Genomic DNA, 12750 nt, shown 5'->3' on the forward strand with positions numbered 1-12750 from the left:
ACAGAACTACATTTAAAACTAGCTTCTTATGTAATTTAACATACTTTCAGATAAACCCCCACCCACTGTTTTTATCAGAATACAGATAGAAATCAAATCATTTTTAGATTGGTACAGATACAGATATTAGCACACCCCTATTCAGAAAACTGTGGCTAAGTTCCTCTGAATGGCAATGAATATTAAAAATGAAATCATAATGTAATTGCAGTATGTGAACGTGTCATGTTCCAATAAAGATTTGATGACTGTGTACATGTGGATGTAAAAGAGGATTTACAAGTGTGTGTTTGCCCATGTTGTTATTGGAGACAGAGACTCTGAGGAATCAGGAGAAACCATGAGAAAACATTATAAGCTTTGGGCATGGAATAATTTGCACAAAAATCTAAAACTAGACAAATTTGTGTCTATTGGTGAATGTAAATGTATTATAAAGAGAGTGGTAATGGAGGCTTGTGATTTTCTTTTGTCAAGAGGATACTATATTCTAATATTTCTGTTCTATTGTGTAGGCTATTTCAAAATGTTAACTTACTGTATGGCTGCTACCTTGGCCAGGTCTCTCTTGCAAAAGAGATTTTAATCTCAATGAGACTTACAGGTAAAATGAAGGTAAATAAATAATAACAATAAAATGATAATACGAGATGACTTAGAGGACTACTGATCTTATCATGAGGTGTGACGTGTGACAGTTCAGTGGTCTCTGAAACAGCGTCTTCTTCTCATTGATTAAGTTTAAGAAGTCTCTATTACATGATTACCTACAGGACTTAAATTTATCCAGAATTTATTTCACGTGACAAGTTTGTTTCGAAGTTCACTTATCATTCTGCGTCACCCGGACTGAAGTTTCCTCTTTCGTGTTATCTTGTTTCTATAGAGAATTAAAGGTGAAACAACCATTTACAAATGGTCTAAGATACAAAGATATTTGAATCATATCCAATTAAAAGTCATATCCAAATATGCGGACATGTATCATATCAGGAAACAAATCCATTTGATAAGTCCATTGTGCGCTCACTCAATAAAGTTTATCTCAGTAATCGGCACATTACCAGCGTCTTATTTTATTATTTATTTATTCGTCTACGCCTAAATGCGATGACATCACTGTCATATGTTTGTATAATGAAAGTCAGTTGTTGTGAAGTAAAAGCACAGACCGTGTGGTAAATTATCCCAGAAAAGCTCCTGTCAGACTCCCTTTGCGCGCGCTCAGTGATTGACGTTTAACGGTTTCTGCTCGAGGGGGAATATTGTGTCTCGTCCGCCCATTCAAAACATAGGCTACTCTTCCATTCACACAATATTATAATTAATATTATATAGTGAATATTGCAATATATGCAAGTGAATTATTTATACTATTTTTAAGCTTTGCCTTTTCTAAGCGTTGCTTGGTTGTATTTTGATCATTAGTTAAAGGGCATTTTTAAATATAAAACCCGGGACTTTAATATGCAACCTGTGCACTTTACATAGGCGATCGATCTCTATCTGCTGAATCACTATCAAACTGTGCGAATGATAAATCTGGCAAGGATGGAGTAATCCGGGCGCGTTCATGTGCGCTGATCCGCTGAAGAGACTCGCACGCAGTCCGCGCTCCGTTACTCCGCTGAAACCATGGCAACTGAGGGCCAGAAAGTGGTGCTGATCACCGGCTGCTCGTCCGGGATCGGGATGGCCATCGCCGTGCGCCTCGCGAGGGACGAGAACAAGCGATACTACGGTAAGAACCAAATCAATGATAATCAAAGACACACATAATAGGCTACAGATCAATACATCAAGATTTCTGGTGAAATACCACAGTACAGTTATTGCTACTTTAGTTTGCCAAACATTCTTAAAGGAACAACTAATGAATCAAACAAGAACCGACTGGGTATAAATGTCACTGTTCAGAAGAACCACTTTGTTAAGTAGGATCTTACGGGATTCCTTGAGGAATGTTATTCGGATGATGGACATTCCATGAACATCTGTAGGATTTTTTTTTTTTTTTTTTTTTGTCAGACCTGCTTTTATTAGGCATAAAACAAGTAAAATCTCCTGTATTTTACAGCACTTTAGATCGTTTCTCTGAAGAAGCAGCTTCACAGTATTAAACATATGTAACAGAATAAATGATTCAAACTTCATCAAATATTTCATCAAATAAGTTAATGTTGCAAGACAATCAGAGGTGGAAAGAGTACTGAAAATTTGTACTCAAGTACAAGTACCGTTACATTACTGAAATAATACTCAATTACAAGTAAAAGTAGTGGTGTCAAAAAAGTACTTAAGTAAAAGTACAAATTACTCTTCTCAAAAACTACTCAGAGTACTAGTTACTAGTTACTTTTTAGCTGGCGATAGTTAATGTATTACCAATAAATATTCAACCAAATCATAGATTTATGTAGAAAATAGCTACTTTTAACACGTTTTTTTACCTTATTGTCGAAGGACATTAATAAGTGGTCATGATACTGGAATTTCTAACTTCAATATGATACCTTGAAATATGTCAGTATTTTTAATACCATCGGGAAAACTACCACATACTAAATATTTTAATATCTACATTTTTGTCCATCCATTTTGTCAAGGCAATCATTATTTTCAAGCATTGAAAAGCACAACACTCATTGCAACAGTAATCTATTTGAATGGAAAAGTTTAATTCAAGTCTTCTGAAGAGACACGTCCACTTTATACAGTGAGATTTTAATTTAGGCTTTTGTTTACATATTTAAATATTGATCAATAACCATTACAATAATCTAACTTAAATATTTACTCACTCAGTGTATTTGTCTTTACAATAGGGTAACGTTAACTGTTGCAATAGCTCACACACAGCACAAGGAAGCTTGATTTCAAACTGAATTTAATTTGCAAAAAAGACTAGATTTTTCATAACTTTTGACAACGTTTAATTAAAGAGCATGGAGAGATTGGAGCTGGACGTCATTTGAGTCTGCAGTGAGAACCACTTGGAGAGATTCGCGATTACACATGATATGACACAGTCCGAGAGCGCACACTCAATATCCGAGTCCAGTTCATTCGTATCTGAGAGCTCGCGTCCAGTTTTCTGCGATTACATGAATGTGCCCTCGCGCTATTGCACTCGTGACATTTGCCATTAAAATATGCCATAGAAACTTGCAGGTATTAATACAATTATGCGTAATAGGCCTACCTGCAATCCCGTGCTGAGAGGAGGCGGGTGTGTCAAACTCGCTGTCGTTGAGATGAGATTAGAGAATGCGCAGCTGGTAACGTTATAGTATCGGTGTAGGCTATAGGCCAAAATGAGTATTGACAGATATTTTAGTATTGATATGTATAAAAATATAGATATTTTGACAATACTACGATGTAGATTGTTGTTTCTCCAAACTTTCAGTCCAGCCATCAATCACTCTGAGCTCCTCGCCTCCTTCACTTATGATCAGCCCTTCAAAACCTGGCGGGGGATATCAGGGGGGTTATTGGTCCTTTTACGATCGAATATTTTTATTGGCCAATTCAAATTGTACTCAGTAACGAAATGTGATTTTACAAGTAGCGAAGTAGATTACTTAGTTTAATATGTACTTGAGTACAAGTAAAATTACAGATTTAAAAATATACTCAAAAAAGTACAAGTACCCAAAAAAACGACTTAATTACAGTAACGTGAGTAGTTGTAATTCGTTACTTCCACCTCTGAAGACAATAACGTCATTATCCCAGCAAACACAAACGTTCCCATAACAATTCCATATGGTTCCCGTTTGGTTATTTTTTGGGGGAACTGAAACTTTCTGTATTGTTTTTTTTTTTTTTTTTTAACCTAAAGAGAACATACCCAGAACGTTCCCTGCATGTTGTTTTCATTTTTAGATTAAATTTTTTATAACAATAGGATGGTAGGCCGATAAGCTACAGAGATTTATTGTAATGCTGAAATGGGTAATTTATTCATAAACATAACTATATTTAGCAGAATTACATGTCTGAAGTTTAATGCAGTTTTTAATAAATGAGCTTGGTCAAAACACATTATAATTTGCAGATAGCTAAAAATACTAAGCCAAGGTTAAGCGTATAGTGTGAAAAGAATACGTGGGTCTGTTTGTATCTTCCTTTACTGCGTGCCTCTGATCTGCACGTGCACTCGTGCAATTTAAAAATAAATGATGAGCCACCGACGCTCTTGCATTATCTCACCTGCTCCCCTTTCCACGGCTGCCCGCCACGGATTTTAGTTTTTCGCCGGTATGTCGCTTTCTAAATCTGCTGCTTCTCTTTGAATAGCTTATTATGTGCCTTCCCGGCCGCGCGTGGTGTGCTGATCGCCACTAAAGACCCCCACCAGTGCCGTGTTTGGTATGCTTTGGCCTCAAGCACACATAAGAGGCTTTTGGAGAAGTGGAGAATTGCAGCAATTACCTAATGCTGCCTAAGAAGCTCCTGCAGCACCGTCTTAAAGTTGGCACGACCCAGTGCGTCGAGCTTGGCCTTTCTGACTGGGAAGGGGGACGCGGTGACGACGACGTGCTAGTGGGGGCCTCCCGGGGCAAAACATCCCTCAACTTGGCTGACCAGCCCAATCCTGTGGGCAACCTCCTCACCGTTGACGAACCGGCCGGTTCAGGCGAGGAAAACGACGAGGGCCTTCTCAAGGTCTCAGAGGACGAGGAGCCCACCCCTCCCTCTTGCGTTCACCATGTTTATATAATTCATAAGAAAGTTGGATTTCTCCAGATAGGCGCGTCCACTATACTGTGGAGATGGCATCAGCATCGTCAACTTCATATTTGTAGACACTGACACAGAAAAAAGTAGTTATTAATAAACAAATAAAATGTCTCCTTACTATTTTTGACACATTCATAATCATTACTTTTGCCAGCTCAGAATAGGCAATATTACTATACATAGTCTAGGTAAACGCACATTATGGTTTAGTATTCTCTCCATTATATATTTAAGAAATTAAATTAATATAAATGTGCGATAAGTTGACTAATGGCTTAAATGTACAACTACCAGTCGACTAGAAAAACCTTCGTCAGGGTCAGCCCTATTTCTTTCACATGTTTTCAAACCAGCATATCACACAGGGCATTCTGGGTTGAGCAAGCGGCCCTGAGTGGACAGAGCGAGAAATCTTCAGAAAGATGCTCTCCGCTCCAGAGGAAATATTATCACTGACTGCGCTCACATGCTCTGGTAAAGTTAAATCATAATGAAACCAACTCAGTTCAGCAATAAGCAGCTCAACTGAAGACAGTAGTGTAGAGTCAGCTCAATGTTGGTTCAGTTCAGTTCAATAACAGTGTTGATGTTCAATGTTGGTTCAGTTCAGTTCAATAACAATGTTGATGTTCAATGTTGGTTCAGTTCAGTTCAATAACAGTGCTGATGTTCAATGTTGGTTCAGTTCAGTTCAATAACAGTGTTGATGTTCAATGTTGGTTCAGTTCAGTTCAATAACAATGTTGATGTTCAATGTTGGTTCAGTTCAGTTCAATAACAGTGTTGATGTTCAATGTTGGTTCAGTTCAGTTCAATAACAGTGTTGATGTTCAATGTTGGTTCAGTTCAATAACAGTGTTGATGTTCAATGTTGGTTCAGTTCAGTTCAATAACAGTGCTGATGTTCAATGTTGGTTCAGTTAAGTTCAATAACAGTGTTGATGTTCAATGTTGGTTCAGTTCAGTTCAATAACAGTGTTGATGTTCAATGTTGGTTCAGTTCAGTTCAATAACAGTGTTGATGTTCAATGTTGGTTCAGTTCAGTTCAATAACAATGTTGATGTTCAATGTTGGTTCAGTTCAGTTCAATAACAGTGCTGATGTTCAATGTTGGTTCAGTTCAGTTCAATAACAGTGCTGATGTTCAATGTTGGTTCAGTTCAGTTCAATAACAGTGCTGATGTTCAATGTTGGTTCAGTTCAGTTCAATAACAGTGCTGATGTTCAATGTTGGTTCAGTTCAGTTCAATAACAGTGCTGATGTTCAATGTTGGTTCAGTTCAGTTCAATAACAGTGTTGATGTTCAATGTTGGTTCAGTTCAGTTCAATAACAGTGCTGATGTTCAATGTTGGTTCAGTTAAGTTCGATGCTGCATAAACAACAATGAAAAAGCGCTACTAGCAGAGTTTGAATTAGATCTCAGATTACTATGGTTCTGCTATGATTAGCATGGTAAGAGTAATGAATTCATTGACTCATGGAGGCAGAACTTTAGACTAAAAGGATTGTTTCTGTGAGTCAGCAGCTTAATGGCTGTTTAGAGGCTGTTGAGTTTGTTTCTCTGATGTTTGTATGAGGTAATGATGACAGAAACTCTCTGCAGCCAATATTAATCAGATCTGATTGATTATGGACTTGATCAATCTCTCATATTATTCACTACCTGGCCAGAAAAAAAACAAACATATTTCCATCAAGAGTTGCATTCATTTGTTTGTCCAAGATCTTGTATTGACAATGGGAGAGTTGTAGCTCTCTGTAAAGTCTGACTCATTCATTTGTGTGTGTGTGTGTGTGTTCAGTCATAGCTACGATGCGGGATCTGAAGCGGAAGGATAAGTTGGTTGAAGCGGCTGGAGACGCGTACGGACGAACTCTGTCTCTGCTCTCGCTGGACGTCTGCAGTGATGAATCTGTCAAACAGTGTGTCGACAGCGTCAAAGATCGACATATAGACATACTGAGTGAGTACACACACACAAACACACACACACACACACACACACACACACACACACACACACACACACACACACACACAGATCTGTCTCTGATGGCTTATGTTCTGCTCCGGTTAAGATGATGAATCTGAGCGTCAGTTTCTCTTTTAAGTCTTCAGCTTCAGCCAGAGTTCATCTGTGTGTTTGTAGTCAATAACGCTGGCGTCGGTCTGGTGGGGCCCATTGAGGCTCTCAGTCTGGACGACATGAAGCAGGTGTTCGAGACCAATTTCTTCGGTGTTGTGCGCATGATTAAAGAGGTCATGCCCGACATGAAGAGGAGACGCTCTGGACACATCCTCGTCATCAGCAGTGTGCTGGGCCTGCATGGTAAGACAGTCAGACACACAGACACTTCTTCTTGAGGAACAGTAGAAGAGCTCGTACCTTTAATGAGGGTCTGCTGAATGACACACAAGTGGAAACATCAGTGTACAGAAACACAAAGCAGATTTGTGTTGCTCTTCACAGGTGTGGCGTTTAATGACGTCTACTCCGCGTCGAAGTTCGCCACGGAGGGATTGTGTGAGGGTCTCGCCATCCAGCTGCTCAAGTTTAACGTCACGTGAGTCTTAGTGTTTGCCATTAAACATTGCCTTAAAATATTATTTTAATATATATTCCATAACTAAAAGAGCAGCTTTGTCACTAAAACAAAAGCATCATTAATCTGTGCTTGAGAGGGTTCTAGAGGGTTCCTCCTTTGATTATAGATCTGTGCTGATGCCTCTCACTGCAGTCTGACATACTTTCCCATCTCTGTCTGTCGGTCAGTGTGTCGATGATCGAGCCCGGGCCTGTAAACACAGAGTTTGAGATGAAGTTGATGACAGACGTTTCTAAGAAAGAGTTCGCCGGTGCTGATCCTGAGACGCTCTATCACTTCAGGAACTGCTACCTGCCCACCCAAGTGAACCTCTTTCAAGGCCTGGGACAAACACCTGAAGAAATCGCCAAGGTCAGAACGCACGTGAACTCATACCTGTTCACACCAAGAACCATAACTAGAAACATAGCTTTAATAATCATTACAACACTTAAGAGAATAGCAAAGTCCACACTATTACTAAAATAACGACACACAGCAACGATATCGCTGGAATCACTTTCAGAGAGATTTCCTTCCAGGTGATGAACGATTAAAACATTGACAGCCATTCCAAATCCACCATCTTTAAAAAGCTCAAGCATTTATCATCTCTTTGTGTGGAGGCCAAAAATACTTATCTTTATAGTTATCATCCATTGGTGTGGACATGAATATAGTTATCGTTATAGTTATCGTTCATTGGCGTGGAGACCAAAAGTAGTTATCTTTACGAATATCGTCCGTTTGTGTGGACGTTAATTTAGTTATCGTTATAGTTGTCCTCTGGTATGAACGTGAATATAGTTATCATTACAGGTATTATTATAGTTATCTTGCATTAGTTTGGATATGTGAAATGTAATAAAATGACAAAATAATGAAAAAGTAATGTGAATAAAGTCACATGAGCTTATCTTGAACAGGCTAAGGAGGATCACTCACTCACTCTCTCTGTCTCTGCAGTGCACTAAGAAGGTGATTGAGTCGCCTCGACCTCCGTTCCATAACCTGACGAATCCTCTTTACACTCCGATCGTGGCGCTGAAGTATGCAGACGAGACACGCAGCCTGTCGGTTCACACCTTCTATCACATGCTGTATAACCTGGGGGGAATCATGCATGTTAGCATGAGAATCATGAAGTTCCTGAGCTGTGAATGGTTACGGAGACGAACCATCTCACCAATCTAACACACACATCTCCTGTGGATACTTACAAAAATCAGTCGTCTAGTCTAACAGTCTAACATGCAGAAATGTACCTGTGTGTGAACACTGCTTCTCTTTACAGCTGGTTTCTACAGTATCTGGATATTTTTAGCTAAACTGAATTTACACCTTAAGGGTCCAATGTTGCACTATGAATGGTTAAACTCTCAAACTCTCTCACAAACACTCAAACACTCTCTCTCAAAATCACGCACACTAAAACAGATGATGTCTGTTTTTAACTCTGAAATCTTAATTTTTTTGTCTTTCTACAGATTAAATTGTAAACATACAAATATTGTTACAGAAGTGTTGATTCATTTTAACCAGTGGCAGATTAAGATACTTTGGTGCCCCTGGGCATTGACACCTAGAGTGCCCCCCAATAACTTAAAAAAAATTGCATAAAAATGTGATAATTTACATTAATTGTTGTTATTATTATTATTATTATAATTATACTAAACTCAAAATTAATTCATATTTATAAACTTATCTGATAACAGAAGGATACATCAACATAAGTCATTTTAAGTTTAATTTAGCTGAAGTAGAAAAATTCTTACAAAATTAGGTTACTGCTTTTTACAGTGTTCTCTGTTAAATTATAACTTGTGAACCCAACTGTTTTAGGTATAATCTGCTGCAAGTATGCAGCAAAATTATACATGTTAGAACTAGTGAACCCATCTGTTACAGGTGTAATATAATAACCATCAGTTTCACTTCAAGAAAAGATATACATTCAAACAAAGCATGCTGCAAATATAATTAAAACAATCTTAACTAAATCTGGACAATTGAAAAATGACTCAAAACATGCCTAGGTCTAAGCCAGTCACAACCAACAGCCCACTAAAATCACATGTTTCTTAGATTTTAATATTGTAATGCAAACTGATCATTGACATCATGATAATCCAAACTGTTAATCACTTCAGATTATGGGCAACAAAAGGTCTTGTTTGCAATAGTAATAATATCTGTAACTACATAGTTTTGTGAGGTTTTGAACTAAAAATAAAATTTTAAAAGTCACTTCTTTACACTCTGCCCCTCTCTTGTTTGCCAACGGCTGCAAAGTACAACGTGAAAGTGCAAGGCTGATGCTCTGTATAGAAATTCACACATTCAGAGCAAGGCAGTTTCATTTGGGTTGAAGAAACACGAGACAACACCACACAGCCCAGTCCCAAAATCTGGTGATAGATCGTGCGTCCACGGATTCATGTGGGGAAAATAAAAAAACTTTCATCAAAACATTCAGGGAATTTAGAACATTCTGATGAAAGGGTATATATAGGTCATGGCTGGAAAGATGTTTGAGAATGCATAGCTTGTCTAACCGGAGAAAAATTATTTGCCCCCCTGGACGTGGTGCCCCTGGCCAGTTGCCCAAATGTCCATATGGTTAATCCACCTAAACCTTTGAGTAACTCACATAAGCTGTTCAGATTCAGATTTTATATTAAGTATAAACTACATCAGTGTATTTTTTTCATTAAAGATTCAGAACAGAATGTGTGTCTAGATTTCTAACTTCTGTATAATGAAAAACATCAATTAAACATGAATTAATACAAATGTAAATCTGTGAGATTTGATGACTATGTGCATGTGGACGTTAGTAAGAGGATTTTCCAATGTGTGTGTGTATCTGTTGTTTAATCTGACACAGAGACACTGAGGAATCATAATCAAGCCTGCATCCAGCATAGAGGGGTTCAGTGAATGTGGTGTTGAGTGTGTGTTAAGCACGGGACGCACCAAACCGACGCCAAAGAACTAGCGCTGATGAAAGCCGACTGTGTTGTCGCCTCGCGTCGCCTGTGTCAGGGGAAAAGCTGCACTTGAACACACTGAAGAAACTACAGCCGACTGTCAGCTAGAATGCATGTTAACTGCGCCTGAGACAATTGTCTATTTCTGCAGATATACTCATCTATATTCGTCATTCAAAAAGGGAAACCGACACTGCAGGCTGCAGATACACAAACCATAAAAAAAGCAGTGCGTGCTTACCGTTTTGAATATCAATCCTACTAAACACTTTCTTTAGTCCTCTACGCTCATGTTAATATTTAAATATTCGCCAAGGAACACTCAGGTAAGATGACGTAACATTAACTGAACAGCCAATCAGAGTTCCCTCTTCAACCGACGGCCTGACAGCGATTCAACATGTTGAATCGGCCCAAAAAAAACAGACGGCGTCAGACTATAGCCAACGGTGATATTTCAACCCATCCGCTCCATTCAGCCTCCCAGTAAGAGCATCCAGTCAGATTCTCTCTGCACAGAACCTGAGGACACTCATCAAATCTCTCTGGATGATGAGGAATGCTCATGCTATTCCACACGCATTTGTCACGGTGTGACAAAAGCCAGATAAAGAGAGAGAGTAAAATCCTCGTGAAGGCAGTATTATTTGGAGACCTCTTGTGGATGGTCGTCTCATCACACCGCGAAATCTGTTGCCATGGCAGCGAGGCCAATTGCCTGATTGACAGCAGGTGAGGAGAATGACAGAGAGTGTTGTGAGAGGAACGCGCATTAAGATGGGGCTTTAAAAAGAGAGAGGAAACAGACGGTCGGTGTGGTTCCTTCTCCCCCGTGAGAGGTTGGGTCTCCTCCCGTGAGATACTGTGTTTTGTCGGCGGGCTGTTTGTATTGAGGCCGGGCTGTGAAGCAGGGCGAAGATTGAAGCCGAGAAATGGAAATGAGAGAGTGAAGTTTGTCAGTGAAAATCTAGGGGATATCGTCGACAGTGGGAAAGACGCAAAGTGATGAGTATTTGATCTGTTGTTTATATGCACTGACACTGAAGTGGTGTGGAGAGTCTGGAAAGCGTGTGGCACGAGTGAAGTATTACACCGAGTGAATTAATGATCTGTCTCCAACCTTTGTTCTTCCTGCACTGAATGTGACGATTACTACATCCGTTTGACTGTCTCTGAGAGAAGTGGAGCCCGTGTGAGAGACGAGAGTCGATCTGGTGGGAGAAAGACCGGTGGGTGAGTGCTGGCCCGAATGCACGGTGTGCGAGTGGAATGCAGTGCCTGAAGTGACGATTCACATGGTTTGTGTTATGGAGTGAAGTTTATCGTGTGGAGAAGTATTAATAGTCTGCTGTGCACTCTCCTCTATAGTCTTTCACCTGCTGTTTCTGAACAGGGTTTGTCACATCAAGCGCCCAACTTACCATTTGAGACAGTCCCGCTCTGTTAATGCTGCCGATCTATTAACTCCTGTTACATTGTTGCAGCGTACAGCTGAACTGGAGCGTCTTGCTTAAAGCATCCTTCCCGTCTGGTGGTCTCCACACGTCCCTATCAAAAGCCGCTGCCTGGTTGGAACGAGAGAAGGTATTGCAGCTGAATGTCTTATTACTGCTGAATGGTCAAATCCTGTTGCATCGATACAGTGTACAGCTGAAGTGGAGTGTCTTGCTTAGAGCATCCTTCCCGTCTGGTGGTTTCCACATGCCCCATTGAAAGTCGCTGTCCTGTTCGGAAAAGGTATTTGAGTGAACGTTTGATATGCTGTTGAACAGTTAAACCCTGCTTCCTGGTTACAGTGCACAGCCGAAGTGGAGTGTCCCGCTCAAGTGTCCTCTTCGTCTGGTGGTCTCCACATGTCCCATTGAAGGCTTGTCCTGTTCAGAACGAGAGAAGGTATTTCAATTGAACGTTCCATATGCTGTTGGAAAGTTAAACCCTGTTACCTGGTTACAGCGTACTGTCAAGGGAGTGTCTCCCTCAAAGTGTCCTCCCCGCTTGGTGGTCTCCACATGCCCTATTGAAGGCTTTCCCTGTTCAGAAAGAGAGAAGGTATTTCAATTGAACGTTACATATGCTGTGGGGGAGTTAAATCCTGTTACCTGGTTACAGTGTACAGTCAAGTGGAGTGTCTCCCTCGAAGTGTCCTCTCCGTCTGGTGGTCCCCACCTGTCCCCACTGAAAGCCTCCGCCCTGTACAGAAGGAGAGAAGGTATCATTGTCGAGTGTCGCATCTTGTTGAACCATTGAACCCTGTTGTATCATTGCAGGGCACAGCCAAAGTGAAGTGTCCTCTTGCCGGGTGGTCCTCCACGCCCGTGTTGCAAAGTGTTGCTATTGTTCAGAAGGAAAGAGTAACTACGGCATGTGTCTCGATTAAAGTGGTGTTCTGCTGTTCAGGGTCCCCTCCTGGCCCGGCCCGCTC

The 12750-nt window shown here is 40.2% G+C and overlaps 1 protein-coding gene across 1 annotated transcript; it reads left to right on the forward strand.

Moving 5' to 3' along the window:
- Positions 1-1635: 1635 nt before the first annotated feature.
- Positions 1636-8692, forward strand: LOC309495449 (retinol dehydrogenase 8-like; the record flags this gene model as incomplete). The annotated part of the gene is made up of 6 exons (XM_082165246.1): positions 1636-1741; positions 6552-6713; positions 6900-7079; positions 7221-7314; positions 7524-7707; positions 8302-8692. 6 exons carry the CDS (start codon positions 1636-1638, stop codon positions 8527-8529), a joined length of 954 nt encoding a protein of 317 aa, XP_082021372.1. The 3' UTR covers positions 8530-8692.
- Between the last annotated feature and the right edge of the window lie 4058 nt (positions 8693-12750).

The sequence above is a fragment of the Leuciscus leuciscus genome (genome assembly GCF_965113295.1).
Source record: "Leuciscus leuciscus genome assembly, chromosome: 3".
Classification (NCBI taxonomy): Eukaryota; Metazoa; Chordata; class Actinopteri; order Cypriniformes; family Leuciscidae; genus Leuciscus; species Leuciscus leuciscus.